This window comes from Danaus plexippus, chromosome Z, assembly GCF_018135715.1.
Source record: "Danaus plexippus chromosome Z, MEX_DaPlex, whole genome shotgun sequence".
NCBI classification, from domain to species: Eukaryota; Metazoa; Arthropoda; class Insecta; order Lepidoptera; family Nymphalidae; genus Danaus; species Danaus plexippus.
The window spans coordinates 9294341-9319801 of record NC_083559.1 but is presented as its reverse complement, the minus strand read 5'-3'; the positions used below and the strand labels follow the sequence as shown (position 1 = coordinate 9319801).

General features: G+C 30.9%; 1 protein-coding gene across 3 annotated transcripts in view; it reads left to right on the top strand.

Moving 5' to 3' along the window:
• The first annotated feature begins 11465 nt into the window (after positions 1-11465).
• LOC116777981 (homeobox protein caupolican) overlaps positions 11466-25461 on the top strand; it is a 34045-nt gene continuing 20049 nt past the window's right edge. Inside the window, exons 1-2 of one of the 3 annotated variants that reach the window (XM_032671814.2) lie at positions 11466-11812; positions 24044-24348. In XM_032671814.2, the coding sequence (XP_032527705.1) occupies positions 24076-24348 (273 nt within the window). In that variant the 5' untranslated portion in view covers positions 11466-11812; positions 24044-24075. Of the gene's footprint in view, positions 11813-11926; positions 12056-24027; positions 24349-25461 lie in introns of those variants that run through there. The other 2 variants (XM_032671813.2, XM_061526464.1) reach the window with 2 other exon arrangements.

Below are 25461 nucleotides of genomic sequence, written 5' to 3'. Positions count from 1 at the left end.
CAGTTATTTAAGTTTAGTGTTGACTTTATTTTTCTTGATTATTATTTAAAATATGTTTCGGAATATTGGATTCCTAGGTAAACTTTCGAGGACTTATCACTGAACTGGAAATACAATGAACGAAATTACAAATCGTTCTGTTTTAACATTGCGATTAAAATTTTCTCAATTCCAAGGTATGGTTTTAGAGTGATAACTTATTATTTTGTTTAAAATACAAAAAAAAATATATATATTTAACACATACGATCTAATCCAATCCCAATACCGTAATCTTAATATTATATCAATAGGATGATTTTGTTTTATGAAATACATTTTTTAAAAGAAAAATATTATCTCTAAAACAGACAAACCTTTACATTAATATTCAATTTACCTTTACTTATTTAGGTTTTACCGCAACATTCAGCACGTAAAGTGTATCTGGTATCCTGTATCCTTTCCGACGCGATTTTTCGGTATGCAAAATGACATTGTAAGCAGTTGTTCGTGTAATAAAGACGCAACGGAATAATAAAGGAAAGACTCATTTATATTTTTAGTATGAATTCATTCATAAATTAAATAAAATTTAAATTTCATACCGTAGTTACTTTTATTACTTTATTTCCAATATATATAAAACGTAGGATCTCCGTAGTAGCTAAGCTTGAAAGTTGAGTTCAAAGCGGAAATTTGGTAAAAATAAAACTAAAAGCAAATTTATACTCACTTAAGTTAACAACGATAGCGTTATTAACATCGATAACACTCGGGTAAGCTTAGCACTCGAAGGCAACTAAAGTCTAGGCTTTAAAAGTGAGTCACTGTTTAAGAAACTCCGTGTCACCAAGCGATACAATGTGCTGTTTAATTGATAAATACGAAGATAATGAAAATTCTTTATAGTATTTCAGCATATTTTTTTATTTCGTTCAACATCATTTAGTCAAAGTATACTTTATGTTTGTCAAACAAATTTTGACAAGTGTAAATATTTACATCCAAAAAAATTCTGGTACCTAACGTTTGTGTATAATAAAGAAATGATTCAGTTCAAAAAATAAATCAAATACTGAAACTTGTTCGTATTTAGTAATGCATTATATTTTCAAAGCAATTTAATTTAAAACAAAAAGCCAATTCATTTAACTATTGATACATTGCTGAGATGGTCTGTAGCAGAATCTAAAAACATCTGAAATAAGCCGAAATTCTCCCACGTAAGCGTCCGGCCATTATAACTTCGGAGATCGCCAAAGGTGGCTGTTAAATTTCTTACTGTTGCGATTTTATTACATTGCCAGCTTCCACTATAAATGCGACAAAAAAAAGTGTAAACAAAAAACAGGCGCCACCAAGGAGTATCTTAAGATATACGGTTGACAACTGGACAACACTAAATATATATGTAATAATGATAACGTATTGTGGCCATTATGTAATACACAGTAGAGTCTATTATGGCACAACTTCCGTTAAATTATTGGGACCATTGTTCCAGAGTTCGGCAGTCAGATGTAGCGTATTTTTTCTTGTACCTTTTGTAGGTTTGGGTCTGTGTTAAAATACACACCTAAGTACCATTAGCTATAAACACAGTTCTTTGTGTCTACCATTGAAAGAAATAAGGGCAATAAAGTGAAAAGATTGAGGTACTGCACGGATATCTCACAAGTGTGGAGTGAGCTTTTGAATAATTATAATTTGACAAAAATTCATTACACAAAAATTCCACATATACCCAAAGTAAACACACTTTTTTAAAAGTATCTATTATTTAAAACATAACTTTTTACAATACTTAATTTAAAAAAATAAACACAAAATCGCTAGTTATTTCCTTCGTTATAAAATTAGAAATTCATTTAAAGGTACCAGAATAAAGGAATCTGCAATTTGTAACAAGAACTTTGTTTATATTTAATTAGCAAATATTTGTAGAACTTAAATGAATACTACAACAAATCCAAACATTGTGATACTCAAACACAAAAAATTGTCTTTATAATTTTGTTTTTAAATCCGTAAGCTGCAGCGCCTACGCAGGCATGCTTTGACCCTACCCTCGTGGCGCCTTATTATGTTACCTTTGTTTTCAAATTTAATTGGCCCCTTGAAGATAAGCTATCTTGATAATAAACGAGGACCAATAAACTGGAGTTCGGGAACAAGCGACTTCTCCACAGATAAGATTGTGACTCTGAATGACTTTTAATAGCACATAGTACCTACATACTGAATTGATAGCTCCGGCCGTCGTGTATTCGGATGCTGTTCTCTATTAGAGTACTCTCATTGATGGAGCTTAGAGGCAGTTTATTATTCTCAATGTAGATAGAACGTGTAACATATTATTTAAATAAATACTTTCTGGACACAAATTTAATCCGAATCGAAATTGTCCATATACGAAGATTTATTTGATTGTCAAGACTTTTTCACGAACTCACATTTATACTTAATGAGGATAAAACATAAAAATTGATAAAAGTTTAATTTAACATAATTTATAATAAACATATATTAATGGGTAATCAGTAAATATTTATTCTGATTAAAATAATAATTTGTTATATTTTCGCGTTAAACATTGAGTGAAGCATTTATTAACATTGAAAACATTTCGTATTTCCTACGTTTAAATTAAATTTATATTGTAATTGACACAAAAAGCGCAAAACAAAAAGGTGTATTGACCGATTTATTTCGCGCCCTTGAAATGCGTTTTAATTTAATGCATTCAATTGTGACGATGTTAAACTCAATGATAATTAATACGCGAGGATCATAATTATAATAATCCTTGAACGTATTTTAAACAAAACCTAAAGGAAATAACTCGGAATTGTTGACTTTAATAAAGGATTTGTTTGTAAAAAACCCACTAAGAGAACTGTATCATTTACTTCTTTTGAGTTGGTTACAATTTCTATTGATTCGAAGAACAAGTAGAACAATAAAACGTTTGAAACTGTAAAAATCGTAAGAGCATAACTAAATTCGGTTTGCAGAAAATCATATTGGATTGAGTGTTAGAGTAAATTCAACCTGGAGCCGCGCTCGACGAACTCACGGAACATCATGTAACTACCTCAGACACAACCACTATACCTTCTGGGTATACTGAATAAATAAAATATAACTGGATATATATATAGATATCATAAGTCTATCCTTAATAAAAACTGCATTTATATCAATTTTGATATTTTTTTGTATTATTTCTTATATAATTTTAACCTATAAAACATAAATATAACTCATGGTTTTGAACACAGGGATTATTACTATTAACATATTTACATAAAACTGTTGTTATATTTTTTTAAGTGGCAGCTGGCTGACAACTTTGAAGTTTACAATTTCAGCTTCATTATTTAAAAATTTTTTTGGTGAAAATTTTCAATGAGTTTTCTATAAGATAACACAAGTGAAGCAAAAATCTTCTAATTCTAGTTTTTATATGAGATAATCTGCATACCGTTTCTTTTTTAGTTGTCTGTATGATCAAAAAGTTTAACTTCATGGCTTTAGATTTACCTTTTAATGTTATTAATATCTGCCCTCCCAATAATACGCAATATCTATCAAACATCACTTTCATCAAACACTCGTGAGGATAAACTTGCCTTTTTGATAAGAACAATATTTGTTCATAATAATTGCGGCATATCGAGCATATTTAAACGATTTGTCTTTATTTTTATTTAATAAAAGCACCAGTTTGCAACTGATTGGTCAGATTGCTGTTTTGCAAATGTCGGCAAAATAACAAAAAAAAAATGCAGTAACAACTATACACTAAAATTTACGACCAAATATGGTGGTGTGTGGGTACTTTTAGCCTTTATTTTAATAAAAATAAATAATATTAACATGGAAGAGTTAAATATATTAAAGTTTTTAAAATATAGTTCTATAAATATATATTTTTTAAATTATAATTTTCTAAAGCTTTGTAAAGTATTATAGTATTGTATAGACATTTCTAAAGTCAGTATTTCACAAACTAAAAAAATCATTACCTTTTTTAATATTAACATACGAGTAATATGCTTGGTACATAAATAGCTTGGAAACAATATTCATTTGTAAGTTCATCGGTTATCTTAAAATGCTTGTTACTATTCACCTTTTATAGGTGTGTAACATTATCATTTGTGTCGTGGGACTATGTTATGTCCTTGACCTATAATGTACTTACTGCGACCAATGCTTTAATAACCTTTTACATAACACTTCAGATATTTTGGCGGGCAATGAAATGAAATGAACCAGGACCTAGTAAATTCTATATTAGTGGCAAAATTATAAAAACTGTCACATCGTTAATTTGCAGGTTTTCTTAATTTCTTTATAAATTCCGAATAGAATTTATAATATTGAAGGATTTTTTGTTACTTTTGTTCAACTGTTACTTAAGACGTTATCAGAAAGCCCAATAAAAAACAGATAATTTGTAGCTGTTCATTCGTATCGATAAAACAGACGAACACAGTTATCAAACATATGTCACACATTTAAAGCACCTCTTCCACAATCGCTTCATTATACAAAAAAGTATCCAAACAAAAGTCTAATATATTTACAAAGTTAATTAAATCATTAGTTTGAATATTCAGTGTTATTAAATGCGCAAACAATACCGTTGTACGCGAGTTATATTAAGTTGTTAGGTCAGCGAAGCGACCCAAAACTAACAAAATGTTTATTCGAATTGTCAACTATGAAAATTATGAATATTTGCATTGTTATTAATACAGTGTTCATTAATGTTTAATTCGAACTTATTATTAAGGGTATGTGGAGCGTCTGGTTGTTCCTATACATATATATCATATTGAACTATAGATATTGGTCTTGCACATAAATTAATAAAGGCAATAACAAGTTAATTTTTTTTTTTACATAAAGTTTTCGCTTTATTACGACTTTGTAATTCAAGTTCTATTGTGAATTATATTCATATTTTGTAACTTCAAATGAGGTTTCGTTATAATCCTCGTTAAGATATAATATATGTAAAGCCATATTCAGTATAATGTTATTTAGAGGAAATTAAATTATTACGGATAAAAAATAAGGTCACTTTTTGTTCATGACGTAAACGAGCTTAAGTTTAAGTATATTACCGAATAATATGATAACGTATAGTGTTCCTGAGAATTATTTTCATTTAAAATTATTCGTTAATAATTACATGTTTTTTTTTAATAAAAATATTAATGTATTTAGGTTTATACTCATCACTGTCTATGAACTTTCATTCTAATCTTCCTCTAATGGTGTAGAAAAGTAAGAAGTTTTAATTTTGACACTCTTTATTATATTTCACCTCCTTATTTTTAATGTATTGTACTCTCTTGGGAGCTCAGAAAAAAAAATCATATGAAGTGCTCCGTCATTGAATAAGTTCACATTGGAAGTAATGGCGACTTTTAGCTTTAAGAATTGTAGTCATTTATAACACTATGAGAAAAACATGTTTTTATAGCCTACTAAAATTTTTCTTGCTACGGTTCATGATACTCTAATTAAAAACCCAAATTTTTTTAGGTATTATTTTTTTGCATTATTTACGAAAAAACAAAGTTTATAAGACACCAGTTTTAAAATAAATCCTCCGTTGCATGAATATTTATAAGGTACCTAGTACATTTTAAAGTCTACTTCGATCGCGTAAATTCGTAGATTTTAAACATTTATGCCAAAAATGCTTACAACTTACAGAATTATGTATGATTATATGTAACAAGTTATGAAATGACAAACAAACAAAGGCTGTTAAATCAATTTGTATATCATTTCGTAACTTATAAAAAATGTATATAATTCCTAATAATAAAAACTATTGATATTCCAGAAAGAAGATGATATCGCTTACAAGAGCAAACAATCACCATCAGTTATGTTGATAAAGTTCTTCAGCGAAACTGAAATGTTCGATGAGTGAACTTTTAAAATTTTAATTCCATAGAGATTCGGCTACGAACCCTTCGGTCTTCCGAACTTCACCTCCGAAAAGTATCAATCACTCCAATACTTAAAGTGGTATCGAAGAGCAAAACAAGTCGGTAGCAACGTTTAATCAGTGTGTGGGGCAGACGAGGGGTCCTGAATGACCAACCCTCAAGTCTGTTAACCCGTGCAGCACCGCAGACGCGCACTAACAACATTTAGACTTGACATCATTAAATCTTAATATTGTATTTTATTGTATTGTATTGAAGGTCTTTTACAGAACTGTGAATCTTAGATTGACTTATTACCTGCCTAATGTGTCAATAGTTAAGCTGCAACCACAAATGTAGTTTATTAATGTCATATTTCTTAACTTACCTTGAAAGATAACTTAAGCTAAAAACGATTATCAATCAATAGAATCGATAATTTGTCGTGGCCGACGTAAATTATAGATTTTAAATATTTAAAATTTGTTAAAACATGTATACACAGCGGCCATTTATAGTTGTGTCCTTTATATTTCCTTATTACCTTTCCAACACATAAAGTAAGTAATAGCAAAATCAATTAATCAGTTTTTAATTTAGCACAAAGTCCTCGATGCCGTATCCAAAATTTAACAGCTCTGTAACCTGTCTCAGTTACCCTCCTCATCTCCGCCCTCCCTGATTCATTTCTGGTTTTCGTTACTCTTTTTACCTTAAATTGTTTTCCTAACTTGTCTCCTTTCTTTAAATATTTACTAACTTTACGGTCTGTGTATAATACAGTATCTATTGCAATTTGATATAAATAATAATATATTTATAACGATAAAGCATGGCAGACATTTTGAATGTAAAATGTAATTGTGCTAATAATACCCCATATAAGTTACTTCAGATTTTCTTTGTTTGTAATAAAATTCATTGAATAAAAAACATATATTTATTATTTTAAAGACATGTGTTGTTAATAATTTCTATATTAATTACCTTTTAGATTCGGTTACTCCATTTTTTTTTTCATACAGATAATATTGCTTACAAATTTAATTAAATAATCTGATAAGGGCTGAATTCATTACAAAATCTTTTATTATTACACCTGCATATATCTTGATCTCTGTATAAGTAAACTTGATTTGAATTACACCTTAAATTATTATATAATGGTCTTTATTTCTTTGACGATACATTTGATTCATTTCGATAGCCCCTTTATTGCCACGGCACTCTCATATAAAAGTATCGATCATTAGCAACGGATATTATATTGAACAGCTAATTAGTTCATTAATTGGACTTTCGCTGGAGTTTTAACATTGTTATGTTAAAATATAAAAATATAATCAAAATTAAATACACCTTATAATGTGTAATTAACTACATAAGAAAAGTGTTTCGTATCAATACCTCAGCATTGAACTATACTAATTATGGAATTGAGTACTGTTAATTTATAAGATAATTTAAATCTCAACAACTTTGGAGACAACTTTTATTTATGACACGAGTGTTAACGTCTTTTGTTCTTGTGAATAAGAAATTTTAATAATTCCTTTCTTTGTAAACTAGCGTTTAAGTTATTTTAATAAATACATGTTTTTGTTGGAGTAGTCGCAGTATTTACTTCTACCAAAAAAAAAACGACTACAACAGCCTTAATTTTTTTTGGTCGTAATTTTAATATCGACAAATTTAACAACATCTGGTCCAGGAAACAAGTAAACTAATTTCTCACTGGAAACCAATTAACAGCAATATACTGTTAAAGGTTACTTGTTCACAAATAAAAATATTACAACTGTCATATATAATAACAAATGAAACTTCGTGATAACGTTGAATCATTTGCACCTTTTTGTTAAGAATTAATACCTACTTACACATAAATACAATTCTAATTAATGTCTTATACAAATGTTTTGTATTTGTCAATTCGATCCTACAAAGTATAATATAGATATGCATTTTTAACTGTATTTTATTTAAATTGGTTTCGTTCGTAATAAAACTTACATGAAATTTTCACAATAAAAACTTCTTCAGTATTCGCATAGGAGTTAAGAAAGTCTTATTCTTTACAGCATAGTAGGTCATATAATAACTTCTGGAAACTGTAAATTGGGTATTTTTGTGATGTTTAGATTCCGGTCAATTATAACTAGTTAGTTTGATGTTCAGTCAGAAGTTAATATTAAATCAGTTTACATGAAGTCCATTCCTTGTATTATATCTATGTTAAATATAATTTATCGTATATAACGAAACGAATGACTCAATAGTATCTAACTAAGTTAATTCTAGTTAAAAAATATGTTACTTTACAAACAAATTACATTATGATCTTCATTATTTCATTTAAATATCAAATTATTGAGTTAAAATTTAATTTCATGACTCTAAATATAACATTAAGGTATTTAAAAAAGGATATTTACATAGCTCATCTTAATACATCTCTCACTTGCGACAAACGGCCGACAATCGCGTCGCGTGTCTACGATGCCTACTATTTACCTGCAATAAGCTAACCCAGCTCCCAGTTCAAACAAGCGAACACTCGCGGACGGTCTCTCTCATTTCGTATGCAATTTTATTCATTATTTGTAATCTACTTCAATCGAATGGGGTCTCAATATAAATCACTTTTGCATTCGCCATAGGACGTATGTAGATAGGGGCTTTCTATATTTGAATGTGTTTGAGGCATTATTAAGATCCTCGCGTGGAAACTCATTTGACAAAAGCAAATAATCTTCTCTTTTAAGACGCCGATATTCTAATTCAGTGGATGCACATGTGGCGTACTTCGCTATATTGTTATAATATATTATATCTATAACAGCACGTTTTAAAATTTATTTAAGTCTTTGATCTGGACCGCTGGGAGCTGAGATGAGTTTTCGCTACCATTACGATGACAGAATTTTGTAAAAACATCCTACTATAGGTACATAGCTGTATCCGGTAGTATTAATATAGATAAATTTTTTTTATCATCCGATATATTTATTATCCGAATAAGTCACGTGATTTCATAATCTGATTGGATTCAACAATTTTAATCCCGGTACAATGCGTAGGAAACTCCCAGGTAACAATGAAATGACTTTTGGCATTGAACTATGAGGTAAAGCTTTTGACTGTTGTGAGATTATAATACACACACATAAATACACACGTAGAGTCGTACACACATACACATACACCCACACTCATACACACACACACGTACATACACATATACAAATATCTTTAAAAAAAATAGCCATTGTGGAGCTTTTATTTTTATTACTTATTATACATACCATTAACAAAACTTTAAGCAAAAACCAAATTTCAACTTGATTTATACGCAATAGAGTTTTATTGAACGACTTTAATTAATGTTCATTACAATACTATAAATGTATAGTATCAAAGGTTTGTCCTTTGATTGCTTTTAATTTTATTGGCGAAGAGAATGAACAATTTATACAATTTGTTACATTTATTTAAAATAACAAATGTTTTAATAAAAAGCGCTCTGCTCTATAGATGCGGTTATACCATTGTTTTTATTTGATAACAATAACATTTTATATGAACGATTATTTATAGTGGATGCTGTAATCGAACTTGAATTATATTAAACGGAAATATAAAGAGAGATTAAAATTATCTTACAAGAGTTAGGGACTTTTTTTTTGTATAAATAGAAATTAATAAGACTCTACATAAAAATATTAATATCACTCAATAAAATTTATATGCATCATAATTATTAATAACAGATCTGCAACAATATTCGTGTAAGCCATGGCACGCCACGCTGCCACAAACATACATCCTCCCAGACAAGGGTATATTTAACCCCATCCAGGGGTTAAACTGTAATGGACGTCCAAATGACTTTTGAAACATAAATACATGAATTCGTAATAAGCCGGTGTTAAATGTATTCAATATAATTATAATATCACACATCATATTAACATTGACAGTATAAATTAAATTATCAATACCATAAAGCATAAATTATTACGTAAAGTTCCTTAAATAGTCGTCAATTGAAAAGTTCTTTTCTTTATTGACAATAAAATGTAGAGCATATAAAAATCGATTAAAAGTTAATAATTAAACGTTACAACAAAGATTCTAGTTTAAAATAAATATATTTTTAGCAAAATTAATTCATTTGCTCGAACTGTGTAAGCTGTTCGAGGTGAGACCACTTCGTAATCTCAACGGAACTAACTATATTTGGCTCGCTATTTCATTCAGACGTTGTGTAATTAATTTCGATGCGACCGAAAGTATTTTTGTATATGACATGTTAGTAACATCTTTTGAAATTAACCAAAAAAATAAGTCATCAAATATAATGATGATGTGATATAATTGTGAGTGAACGTGTGCTGTCCATTCGGATGCTACGCGTTGAATGAGCCGTTAGAGTCGCGCGCCGGCGACGCTGATTGGTCGAGCGCGCGTCCCGCCCAAGGGTGGGGGCACGCACACACACAAAACACACCTAAGATAATTTATTTTATGTTATACCGTTTGAATATTTTATATCTGTGTGAGTTTTTTGCGTTCAGTGTGAAATATTCGCGCGATAAGAAAGAAGAGGGGAACAGATCGATCGACGTTGCGCTTTTATTTCGACACTCGGTTGCCTTATTGTAGTTTAATTGTAGTGCATCGTCTTCGGTTTGATTCTGTATCTTTAGAGTGCTGAATGTCCCGTTTATATAATATATATCTATATGTATTAATATTTCATGACTATTTACGTTATGATAAAATCCGTTTTTATGCTTTATGGATTTATCACAATGCAACTAATACCAAAAGATTCATTAATATTTATTTAAATTTTTTTAAATACTTAAATAATATATATTCATAGTTATAGTATTAACAGGAACATCTGTATTCAATACCGTCTATAATGAATATCGGAATCGACAAATATTGTATAAAGAGCCGTCGTAGTCAATATATACACCGCTTGATATAAAATTGGTGTATCGTACAGAATCGAGAATCAAGTGTGTATCGGGTAACAATTTCAACATAACATCGTCCGCAATACAGATAGAGTAGGGAGTAGCACATTGGAGGGACCGTTTAATACTGTCACCGCTAACACGCTGCCACCACCGAAGCCCCGCTAATATAACACATAGAGTACACAACAGACCACAGCAACTTACTCGCTCTACATACAACCAGAAGGTTATTGATAAAAATATAAAAAAAACGATAATTATGAAAACATCCCGTTTACCTTTAATGACATGCAAAGCTATCATTTAGTGGACCGCGAAGACTCGCGCGTCCTCACTGTTAATTATCACAATACATAAGTATAAAATCAAATAAAAGGGACCGCTCCATAGCGGCGACGGTGTAAAAAAATACGAGAAAAGAAAGAGATGCATCAAAAAAAAAAGAGGAAGGAGTTCAGCTCCCCACTCCTCCGGGCGGCCCCTCAGCGGGCGTCACCCAGCGCAAAAATCGTCCGGGGTCAAAGCGTCGAGCGTGGAAAGAAGGAGCGCCCGACGCACAGTCGCTGTGTGCGTCGAGAGAGACGGCGCGAGAGAGGGACCGGCGACCGGCGACCGGAGACCGGAGACCGGAGACCGGAGACCGACGATTACTATCACCTGGCGGCCGGCTACCGCATTACCCGCCGCCGCTGACAGGCGACCGCGCGCCACCACGCGCTCCGAGCACGGACACCCGACCACCGGCATATAACATGACTTGATCGACCGAACCGACCAACTGACTCTACTGATTCTGTGATGTGAGTGAGTTTAATGTGAGACTCTACAACGGACTAAGTGAATATGACGTCCCAGTTCGCCTTCCGCGGATCGCCGCCCAATCAGGTACGGTAATGTTACTGTGCGAGCTCAGCGATCATTTGTGTCTGTGTATATGTTGACGCTGGTTATCCTTAGTATAATTCTATCGGATAGTGATATGTACGGCTGTTTGTGTTACTCGCTCGTCCGGTACCCTGGTGTTCGATAATTTACGTACGAGGTACGGATCTCGATCGGAAAATACTTAAATAGCCTTTTAAAATGTTAAAAAACTTATCGTACGGAGGATGTATTTGTTACATGCCGGTATGTGTTTACAATCTCTACTGATTTGATTAGCGCTTCCAAATGTTGTTAACTCTACATTATGTTACACCATGTTGACGAATTTAATTAATTTCACCCATTCACATACGTTTCATCGATTTATTCAATTTACAAAAGTGTTAGAAAGTGATATGTAATTATAAACGGCAGTTCTGTTCCACAAATACATAAGTGAATATATAACAAAGATAAAATTATGATCAATCTAAACTAAAATGAATTGTAAATATAGAGTTCATGTAAGAAGAGCTTTTGTATGAGAAACTATTATCGATTCTTATGTTTGAAACGCTTCCAATGTAGAGTCTCTGAATGTAAATTTGTAAAAATAGAAAGTAACTTAATTTATATCCTATAAGTACTGTAGCAAATATATTTCATTATTACATAAAAAAGAATCAAAAGTGATTCAGACAAGACAAAGCGTTATGAGTTAAATTTTATGTTAAAATTTTTACTCTATCCTCATCTTACATAAGTTTGTTTTTACCTTAGAGAAAAAAATACCATACTTTATACGTGAAAGATATTTTTATAAAATTATTTTTATATAAGAAAAACACACATGCAATTAATATCAATAACGTAAAAAGGTCTCATTTGGCTCAGTGTATTTATATACTTATTTGATTCATTATTCAACAATAAGACAATTTAAGAATATAATTTTAAAAATTGCTTAATATTTTATGTTTTAGAACATCCTGTATTCACAACCGAATACTTATAAATTTGTGTTATAAAATTTTAGTCACTCGGTTTAATTAATTTTAAATTATATTATCTCATGGCAACAATTAATTCTATTACATCAAACCACGTAACTTATTAAGTATAAACTAAACATATATTTAAAAACTGTGATATAAATAATATTATATTAATTTCGTTAAACAAAAAACGCCATATTAATGCTAAACGGTTGTTGTTAAACACACCCGAGTTGGTATGTCCAATAACTATTAGTTCCAGTAACACATTGCAATTACAAGCCGTTAAATATGTTCTGCACTTGTTTTTAAATTATACACGTTTTTGTTCTATTGTAAATAAAGGATATTATTATAGATGTAAATAATATAAACAAAACTATACTCTAATCTCGACGTATACGAAAATATATATATAGGTGTATAAAATATATAATAGAGTTCTATATAAAATGGTCTGAAACCAACGAGTTTCCAGAACAGCTCAAAGCTAATTGTCATTTATTTATCGGTGGGCACCGTGAGTTTACATTCAATGATATCACGTAACAAAGTCGGACACAGCCTATAATACATAATACAAATTACAAATAATTTAATACATTAAATTATCTAGTATTAGCAACTTGTATGAATATTGTTATAATCATCACAATTTGTTTTTTACTTTACAACATAATACATAGGAAAAACAAATTTTAATCCGATATTAAATTCCTAATTATTTTAGTACAGTTCATTCGTCGCACAATATTTAAAGGTTTATCTTTGAGTGCGTTAAATTAATAAGCCCTTTTATTTGATTTGATAACGGCTTATTAAATTTAATATTAATGTAAGTTATCTCTTTGGGGTTTATTAAAATGGTGAATGGTGTTAATAAAGATTATAGCCGATGTTCAGGACGTGCGTGCCGTGGTATACTTTCACTATCTTACAGATAAGATGAGTCCCCTTAACGCTGGGGGGATTATTCTCATTATTTTCCATTTACTTTATATATAAAACGAAGCTCTAAATAGATGTTAAATATGATGTTATCAAATTATACCAATTACTATCTAAACGTAATGAAAACGTAATCTTTTAATTAAGTAAACTACATCAATGTTAAAACATCTATCTGATTATAACGTTTAATTTAATTTTAGTTATGGGCGGGCGTTCCGTATGTTCTTTTTTTTCAACTTACCGTCGTCACAAAGGAAATCTGAGGCGGCCATATACATTTTGGATAGAGATTCGGTTTATCAATGTGGTATCATTGAATAATATCGTGTATCGTATAGTGATCGGGATGTATTAAAAAATGGTCTCAACTTTATATTACACGAAGGACGCTTATAACTTTATATATAACAACTTTATATGTAATAAAACGTATACGTGAAGATAACAGACAAATTATCCTATCTCTATTATTTAAGTTCCGAACGTAATCCAACAAAAAAAAAAATATACTTACCTTGTTCTTTTTTATATTATTTTTATTACTATCAACATAAATGTTAAGTTCTCATCACCTGTTATATTTTATAATTTACAAGTTTTTAATTCTATTTATGTATAATAATTATGATATTCTGACATTAATAGATAAAATTTATATGATTTATGATGTGATTATTATTTTACCACGATTTTTTAAGGCTCGTGAATAATTAAAAAGAAAACCATTTGAATTGAACATTTATAAAACTTAAAATAGTTTTATATGTCATGTTACTGAACTTAATAGTGTTTTTATCTGCTTTTAAAGTATAAGTGTAGCAAATTCTATATATCAGTAATTTTAAGCTTTTTCTGTCATGTCCCATTGCTTTCACGGTACGTTTTTATTTAAACAGCAATTAAATACAAGAATGGGCCGTAAACATTTATGCACGTTTGAGAATCCAGCTCCATTGAACTAGAATTCAGGACCCTACTGTCATTGTAATAAGAGCGTCTCAATTGACAATTTAGCTTGGCATATTAATTACACAGTTTCATTTTGCTATCCGTTTATAATTAAGAGACGGCTTATACATAAATAAAATACTCAAAATATTTTAATTATGGTATAAATATGTTATGTATATAAAATAAACATATTAAAAGAATATTTAGATTTTAAATGAAATCCGAATTACTGTTTCTGTTTCGTCATTAATCCGATCACCCCAACCCACAATTTTATTAAATTCACATCCTAAATTCTGTAAGCAATTTTTAATCCAATGTATATGAATATACGAACTATATTTGAGTGACATATTAGCTTTATGGCACAAATAAAAACACATTACGTCCATGTCAAATGGAATTAGAGTTGCCAGTGTTTGTAAAAAAGAAAACTATTAATTACACAAGCATCAGACTGTTGTTGTAACACATACCTATAATTAACCGTTATATTTATATAATATGATCTATTTGCAAATTAATCATCACCTCGTGTGTTTAATAGTGCCCTAATAATTCTGTAGCATTAAACTTTTCTTGAATTAATTTAATGCGTCTCGGTCTTACTGATTAATGACTTCTTTGATGGAAAAGGATGCCATCAGGTTTGTTACTAGAGCTCCCGAAATATACAGATGCTAATAGCCTATATGCTGGCTCTATCAAACGAAGGCAATGTGAATAGGTTGGAGAGAGACGGCGCCAAAGCGTACACGACCCTTAGATAAAGAGATGAAACGCTTCCTAACACCGGTTCGGCACAATTGTTCTTATTATTTATTGCTTTTTTAATATGACATTTGGCCAAGCATTATATTTTATCTTTTCATTGGATCAAAAAAAAATCTTTGTTGATACTTCGTCGCTTTAACGACGCATCATTTTTTTAACGTCTATTTAATTTTATATTATATATCACATAACATTGTTGACACCCCTCGAAATATATATATAGTTTTGTTTGGTTTTTATTACTTTTATAAGCTCACACATTTACTGTTACATATACTCAAGCATATAACGTTTGTAGGCAACGATAACAAATAATAATAGAAATAGCAAGGTTTAGATCCAGCCAACACGCTCTAAACACGGTCGACTTGTAATTACAAGAACAAAAAGCATTACCGATATCATAAACAAACATAAAACTGATTAACGTACAGCGAACCATTCGTTTCTTAATAAGCCTTGAAGAATTTCAGCCATTTTTATTATACCATCTAAAGGAGGTCACTTTACTCACGCACAATTTACCTTACAGTTTCCATTCAACGTACAAAATAAAGAGCGCTAATTAAGTAACCCTATTGTTCACTGACGAACCATGTATTTATAGTAATGTAAAATGATATTTTTTATACACTCGAACAACTGGAATTAAAAATTCCTCGGCGAGATTAATGCTGCGCATGCGCATTTCGTTTTGTGCTTAAATCAGATGTTTCATAGCTTGACGTTATGAGGTTTTTGCAATCGCTAAAACAACGAAGTGTACCTAATGGGCTGTGAAGCTTACACGATAAACTTAATAAAACATAATATATAAGGAGAGCGGTGTCAGTGGTGTCCGGTGTGGTGATAATGAAACGATGATGAGATGAAATGAGGCACCGTATTCTTAATGAGGTGGAAATGTTGAAATGGCTCTGTTAACTGATTTAAGGAAAACAATAATGAAAAAGAACGAGCGCACAAACAACTTGGAATATATACATATATATACAAACATATGTATTTTATTTATAAACACAATTATTGAGGGATAATGTTGGGCAAGAAATAAATATGGCAAGTTATAATATGAGATCTTTCGTTGCCAGCGTGATAATGGGACATAATGTTAACTAAAATACACATGTTTGACAATTAGTGGCGGTTGTTCCGAAATTCATGATTTCGTTGTCGGTCAGTTTTGATGTTGTCTGACAATTCAGTGTTTACGTGACATTTATTTTTGTATTCGGCAAATGATAAAATTATCAATTTATTGTCAACATTATCACTTGCCAGGTCCGTATTGTGCTGATGGAGGGATTATTGGCTAAGGTTTTTTTTAAGAACGTTATTAAAAATAAATTATTGGAGACGCGAAGTATTTCTGTTTTAACTTGAGTTGGATTCCCAGGTAAATCAATTGTCCACAAGTAACAAATTTAGTGAATGAACTTATCTAATAAAGTTCACGAATAGCTCAAACTTATGACCGAAAACCAAGAAGTTACATTGTATTACATATCAGCAATATTTTCACATAATATTCATTGATATTATTAATTAGAATGTTAAGGACGCCGAAAAACTTGAAAGGGAAGCTTAATTAGCAGATAATAAATTCTATCGGCTACTTATTACGTGTTGGATAATGTCGCGGCGATTTGATCAAATAAATTGATAACTGATTATCGCTAAATATAAGATTGTGAATCGAGTAACTTGAGATTTAACATCGATTACAAGTGCTGGCATCCGAATCCTTCACCGAAACCGTCCGATAGATAGCGCGTCAATATCTAACGTACAGCCAAAGTTATTGTCACACTGTGGTGCAATACGTTGCGGTTATCAGCCACATTGGACTGTAATGTAATACTGCGATAATGGAACTGGATCGGCGGTTAAATCTCTGCGTTTGTCTCTGTCGTGTGGAAACCGTTTTAGCATTCGGAATTTGCAGTTATTTTAGTAATAGAAGTCGATTAGTAGGTAACGACAGGCAGCTATAAAATCTTGTTCAGAAACAGAACGGGATGTTTTGAATCGGTAGTAGTTTAATGGCTACCATATTCGATAATTCAATATTCGGTTCATACGAATTGAACATGTGTTGGAATAGCTCCGTACTTTATTATACAATGACAGATGCGTATAATATTATTCGAATATTAAACTGAGGTGTGAATTAATGTAATAACTTAATCAACGTTCGTTTTAAATATCTACATTCGTGATGTTTAAACCGTTGTTTTAATGGAAGAAATTTTAAAAAAGTTCACAAAAGACTTCAAGTGGACATATCGTAAAATGTAAGCTGGTATATTTAGAGATTAATAGAAGCCACATGTTAAAGTGTAGTCAATAAATCTCTGAAACAACTTCATTACGACCTATGTTTGCCGACAATGACGGAACGCTATGATTGATGACTCGATTTCCGTGATATTAACAATTTTTGTCCATATTTGCGATATAATTCATATTGGCTTTGTGGCTTTGTTTTACATCAATCTTATTTCGTTTTGTTTTTATTAAGATAAGTATTTAAACAAAGTGTTCGTTGCTTAACTATTTATGCATGTAGTCTAAATGCCTCTTAGTTTGTAATTTATTTGAAACCTAGATATGTCCCTGCCAAGTTTTAGTAAACATTATATAAATAGATAGTCAAATCTTCGTTGTCAAAGTCAAAAATTTCGTTGAGTTATTGGTATGATTATAGTAAAAACATTATATTCTGTTATGTTTAACTTAAAAATAAAAAAAAATATCTATACCATTTAATGAATTACAATTTATTATATTATTCGCACGGAATTGTACTGAATATTTACTCACAGAAACATTTTCTCAATTTGATTCGCGACACTTATCAAAATTATTCGTTACACTACAACAGTACTGTAATTATAAAATATAATTTTATTGTAAACATATAAAGGTGATGTAGTTATCTGTCTGTGGCCAGGTTGTGAATCTATTTTATATTGTGTGTTTCTTCACAAGTAAAAATTATTCATTGGTCATTCAATACGCTGAAAGAGGACAAAGTCGTAAAATTTAAGATTTGATGAAAAGCACATTTCGAAAAATCAATTTTATGAATGAGTTGTTTGAATGAAACACAATATTCGACGCGAGCCGACGAGTGCCGTCATCGGTTGAAATAATTTAACATTTATTTACAATAGCATAAGGTGTTATTCGGAGATGTTTAACCCTTTAAAATCTAGAATAGGTGTTTATCCCGACATTAAACATTTGCCATAAAAAACCTCTTAATAATGTGGGTATGCGCGTAGTTGTGTGCGTGAGTCTTGTGTATCGTTTTACAGCACGGCTCACTAGCGTGACACGTTCTCTCACCAAATCAATTTCTGATTCCACAACGTCTTTACAAAAGCTTATAAATATTATAATGTTTTAATTAAATGAAACCACATAATAATAAAATAACAAAAAATCATGTTGAATTATTTGTTACCCACCAAATACAACTTGAGCAGAGATGTATACATCAACAATTATTAGCTGTTTTTATATATTTAGAGTAATTCATTTATCACACATAACACGGAAGCGAAGCCACGTACATAACCTAGAACAGGTATTAAATATTATTATTTTTTTGGCAAAATATAATTGACCAAGAATTGTTAACATAACACAGAACTTATTGGAACATAACAATATTCAAAAAATTATATTATAAATACATACATATATTCTACCATTTATATATATGTAGATAGGCAGAAATTAATTGAACATATTACAGTTTCCAACGGTTTATTAAGTGGTAAACCGAAACTTTGCTGAAGTTATAAACGGCTGGGAGATGTTTTATATTGCAGAGAAAATTAAACTTTATATCACTAAATATAAGTCAGATTTTCTTCATGCATTTCAAACGTTTAATATAATTGAATCGTTAGATCATAGCGATTTTTAATTATATTTTTTTCATTTTCACACACTCCCATCGAGTTTCCGAGCAATTGTTTTTACAAAATATCTTTAAACCATTTGAAGTAATAATATTTGTTAACGTTATATTGTTTTTTAATATACGAGTACATAATGTTTAATAATCATTTACTTAAAGTAGTGCGTTTCTTCCAATTACTTTTATTAGTAAATGCTATAAGATCTAAATGAAGGAACACGAAATCACTAAGAACTACATTTAAATATATGATGTTGTCCCTACATAAATAAATAAAGTATAGCAATAAAACCGTTGAAACGGTTTACTTTGAAATTCTTAAACGTTAATAAAGGCATAAAATAAATTAAAAACAAACACTATTTAGCATAAGTATTGATAAAACCTTTAACGAACTGTTACAAAAAAAACACTGGCTATTTAAAAAGACAGCTTGTAGTCGAAGTACTTACATTAAACTATAAAACGTCTTCTTCCTTAATATGTATTACCAGAATACACTATTATTACGTACTTATCTTCACATTTCGGGACATAAAAAAACAAGTTTCCCTATTTATTATTTCCTAATTCCACCTAATTAGGGGAGGTGTGAATATTTTTGAAGCGTACTTGGGGTGGCCCACCGTTATCTTAAGGCCGAAATAGTCCTCAAACTCGTGATAGGATGTAATTGTCCAATTATAAAGATATTTTATGTAAATATCAAAATGATAGGAGTTAAAGGAAAGGTGTTCGCAACGGCGATTGACTTCTTGAAAGGATAATTATTGTGGAATTATTACTTTATTTATTGCCTGTTATTTAACAAAATGCTTTCGGATGTGGAGTGTAGAGATAAAAGTTAAAGATTTTTTCGTTAAATTTTGCATACATTTTTTATGTTACGATATTTACATTTATTAGAAAAAAACTGCTATCTTTGAGAGAAACTGAGACTTCTATCGATAATTATATTAATAACTTGTAATAATATTTAAAATAATACTAATGTAACATTTGCATTTGAATATAAATTCACATCATGTTTGTACTAGTCGATATTGGTAGGCGTACGATACACGCCCACGACGACAACAGATTTATGATTTCATCAATAAAATAGATCTCATTTTTAATGTAATGATACACTTAACAATAATAGTTTCATTATAACGATTACAAAACACATCTATTATTTCCTTAGAATGTAAATTATCTAAACTAGTTTAATTAAACACAAAAACTCTATCAACACAATAATCAATAACCTGGCTTTTTAAACTGCCTTAAAGGTTTTAAATCATGAGTCATTTCGTTTAGCATGCTTGTCTCTGTTGTCATTTGACGGAATAAAAATCAAGGTCAAGGTGTCAGTGCGATTTAAAACACTGCATAATTTATGGAATACTTAATTACTTTAATTGGTAACTATTTCAATTTTAGAGAAAGCCACAGATATTCATATTTGAAAGTCCACTCCGACCCTATCTATTTGCATATATTCCAATAGCTTTGATAGTGTATAAATACTTAGAATGATATTGAGTAGAACTGAGTGCTTGCTACTGTCAAAGTTTACCTACACTGGGGGGGTTTGATTGATCTATAACAGTATTATATTATCACGTGTGCATATCGATATATTATAATATTAAACTCTCTGGCAGGTAGCTATTAATTTATGTGTTGACGATTCTAACGATATGATGTATGGAACACAGACTGAGTGAAGTTCAAAAAGGTTTTAATAAAGATAATGCAATCCTTTCGATTGAAAAAAGTCGATGCGACATCGACATTAGCAGAGCGTTGAGTTATTTCTTTGTGATGTTGAGCTTATCGTAAATTTAATACTTTAATGATGGCATAGCCGGCTTTTGATAAAAAACGTATATACCTGCCGGCTACCCGGTACGTCAGCGATTTTTTGCCCACCTGACGTCTTTAACAAAATTCGTGTCACCCGTACCGATTTCTCTAAGATTAAGAATATATATATTTTTTACATTATCCAACAAATAGATCGACCCTTGACGCTCGAATATTCTGTTACACGGTTTAACACTTAAAAGGGCTTAACGACCTAACACATCCTGCGGGGTATAAAAAAAGAAACGAAAACCATCGCGTTTGTTTTTTAAGATGTCTGCATAAGATAAGGCGGTTCTTTAATCCACACCGACCGATATTTTTAAGATTTTTTTTTTTTGTTCAGTTATCTAATAACTGCTTAAACAATTACACTGATAACAACGTTTCTAATGTGTTCGCGGTATTTGATAAAAATCTTGCCAGAATGACCTTCCCAATAAGAATATTAATTACCTCCATGCTTTACCTTGTTCGGAAAGAGGTATATATAACGCGAATTTTAACATAAATAGAAATGTTTTTAAATATATTATTTTATTTTAATGTAAACAAACGTATTTTATTCATGATTTAATTCTAAAACGCTTCCTGTTACATTCAATTTAGAATTCTTTTTTCTTGGCTCAGTGTAGATTGTTTTTTTATGCCTTCGACGTGTCTCTTTAAAGATAGAGTTTCTTAAGTGGAAAGCTGGTGATTATCTCTTTAAATGTTCAAATTATCGTCACTGAGTATTTACCACCGTTCAAAAAGCACTGTAAACATGTAACAACGTACGTTATTTAAATCTATAAAAATTTCAATAAAACTGTGACGATAAGCTTATAAACTAAATAAATACTTTAACTACTACCAACCTTTAACTACTGAGCAAATATTAAATGTTACATCCCTAACATTAAATGTATGTATTTTAATTGAAAACGACGTATTTTATATAGGGATTATCATATCATATATATTAGTATTTTTTTAAATTGTTGTTTTATTTTAATAATTAAATGAGTTTTTCTTAATTAGAAAGCGTAACAATTATTACTAGAAAGTTGTAGTCTACTGACTTTTTGCTTATAATAATATGTTTATTACAATAAACTCATGCCATATAAAACAAATGTGTTGTATAATAATTGTGAGTGAGGGCAACTGATAGTAAAAAACAAAAACACTATTTAATCTTACCATTTATAGCACAACTTCACAATTATACATATTTATTGTGTAATTTTTAGTATCTACAATAGTACACTGGTATAATAAAGTTTAAGTTCTACTTTACGGTTCACTCGTCTTACTTAGTACACACAAAATTGAATCTAATGAGATGAATTTTAAGCTCGAAATTCTGTCGCCAACATAACGGAAACCTATTAAAACTTAACACGTCTTACATACGTTGAAAATGTCATGAGCTAGACGCTACACATAGAGAGTTACAAAATATCTAATAATCGCAATCTGTAGTTATAATAAATTATTAGAAGTATATCAAAAATATCTACGAGACTCGTTTTGTTTGTACTTGATTTGATTTGATTGAATGACCTATAAGCACCGTCGACGATTTCATGCAAAACACCATGCCAATATAGTCTCTATTCACATTTTCGTTAGGTCCATAAAGTGGCAAGCAAAATAAGCTTCAGCCATGAATTCGCGGTATACCAATATACGTAGTTGCGAGTAAGGATTAAATAACTATACAGGGTGTGTAATGTAAGTAATGCAGGATTCGACGTTTAACGGCTTCGGGATTACCTCAATAATACCCTCAGCACAATAAATGTTTTAACCGGGTGACTTTGCCGTAGTATGGATGAACAAAAAATGCCTGGATATAAAATGGCGTTCAAAATACTTGTTTAGGGTGGCTGAAGCCATAGAGGTGGGGGGTCAGGCTTCCATGCGTTGCGCGACACCTACATCGTTAGGTAGTACATAATCAGAGGTTAAAACACCCAAAGGTCTTCCGAGTAAGGCTACATACAGCTCACTTGTAAATTGTTACCACCTATTCACAAAACGACTAAACGTAAAATGTTACATTGACATCACAACACATTATTTCGTTGTCAAATATAATTTATATTAACCGGAAACAACCTATAATAACATCAATTTCACAAAAGAAATTTAATTCTTATGTTCTTACTGTCAAGATATCAATAGGTTGGGTAGATTTCTCGGTTTTTAATCCAATTGAAAACATGTTTGTAGACCGTAGACCATTTTTCATTCGAATGACAAATATTTAGAAAGCTATTTGTCCACGTATAAATTTGCAGTCCTCAATTAAATATATCCGTAAAAGTTCGGGTGGCTTCTCATTCTTTGTTCGCGAACGACGGATGTTTATTTTGTGACCGCGTTATTGATTCAGGTAGTCGGCAGAATAAATCTATTATGACAATAATACATCTCTTCCGTTCGTATTGTCATATTCAAAATTTTTGAATCGTATGGCATTAGTGCCACGGGTAATCTAATTACCTCGCACAATGCATCAAAAGGGTTTCACTGGCGTGTCCGATTTGCCTACGAGTTGACGAGCTGAGTAACGCCCATTCGCCCCTTGCACTCGTTAGAACCTCATTTATTACGCATTGAAATTTAACTCGCATTTTAATATGTCAAACTGATGGATAACCAAGCATACATTAGCTCTGCGACTTGCTTTGCGAGGAGGCCTCCACTATAATATTGTATTATATTGTTATGTTATCAGCAATGGCGAATGTAAAAACGCGCTATAAAGGCATTTCAAAATTTGCAACTTACAGAGCACCATATCGACAGCCTCTAACAGTCCACCGCCGGCGCAGGCGGGAATGAGCGGAGGCTCAGGTGCGAGCGGGGCTGCACGCTCAGGCTCTCCCGCAGCCGCGCGATGCTGCGACACCGGCCGTCCCATATTCCAGGATCCAATCACAGGACAAACTGTTTGCTCCTGTCAATACGAGTTTCTAAACTACCAGAGGCTAGCATCGGGAGTACCCCTGTCCATGTACAGCGCTCCATACCCCGACGCAGCCGCGGCAGCCGGCATGGCGGCTTATTTCCCCGCGCTCGCAGCCGACCAGCCGCCGTTCTATACAAATACAGTAAGTTTTAAGTACCCGAAACAAAACCTCAAACAGAGTTATTCTCCTTAGAACGAAATAAGCTTAAAATTTTCCTCAGTTTTCTAAAACATGAATTTAAAAATAAATTTATTTTAATAATATGTATCGTTACTATAAAATTATATAACACAATCCGAAGAGGTAAATAAACTTGGTATTTTCTGTTCAAGTTCAAACATGCTTATAAAATAAAGATAAAATATTCGTTTTGATATGTTAAATAAAGTTAACAACGAAAGAGAACACGAAACGTTCACAAACTCGTGCTAGTTTGACCTACATTTCGAATTATTAATCGTGGCTTCTGTCAATCAACGCCTGTTTCTAAAGCATATCCGCGAAAGTAAATGTTGTGCTGACAGCTAAGTCAGACTTAAATACTAAATACTATGTTATATATGAGCATATTAAAATACCTAAATATAAAATACCTGAAAAATGATGTAAATTTCAAATTAATAACTTCAAAAGATATTTACATATTATCGTATATTTTATTCGCTTTCATTATCAAAACCGTTTAACAATTGCGAAAAGTAGTATACAAAATAAATCAGTATAATACTCTTAATAATATATACATCAGACTTACAAAATAAATGTATATAAAACAATCATTTATCGGATAATTTATACTGAAGAGAACCTAACAAATGCCCAATAAAAAACACTTTTTATATTATTGCAATTAGAACATCATATTATAAATTATTTACAAGCTTACACGTTTCCTTCTCAGCGGCTGCAAAATTAGACCTCTTGGACCAAATCCAATTAAAAATTCCTCTCCCTTATTAGCAACAGTTAAATAAAATGATGTAATTGAATTATTTTTTTAAGTTGAGCTGTCGATAGAGTAGTTGTTTATTAAAGTTGTTCTCTGAAACTACACATTTACGCATTTTAAACAAGTCTTTAACATGTTTCTGCACTATCTAGTGGATATCAGACGATCAGTGATTATATATTTATTTTATACATCAGTAAAACTAGAGATCGCTATCTTTGAAGGTTTTATTTGAGTTGAGACTTATTAATAAATAAATGTTTAAAGTTCAATTTTAAGAAACAGAAGAACATTTAAAAAACAAA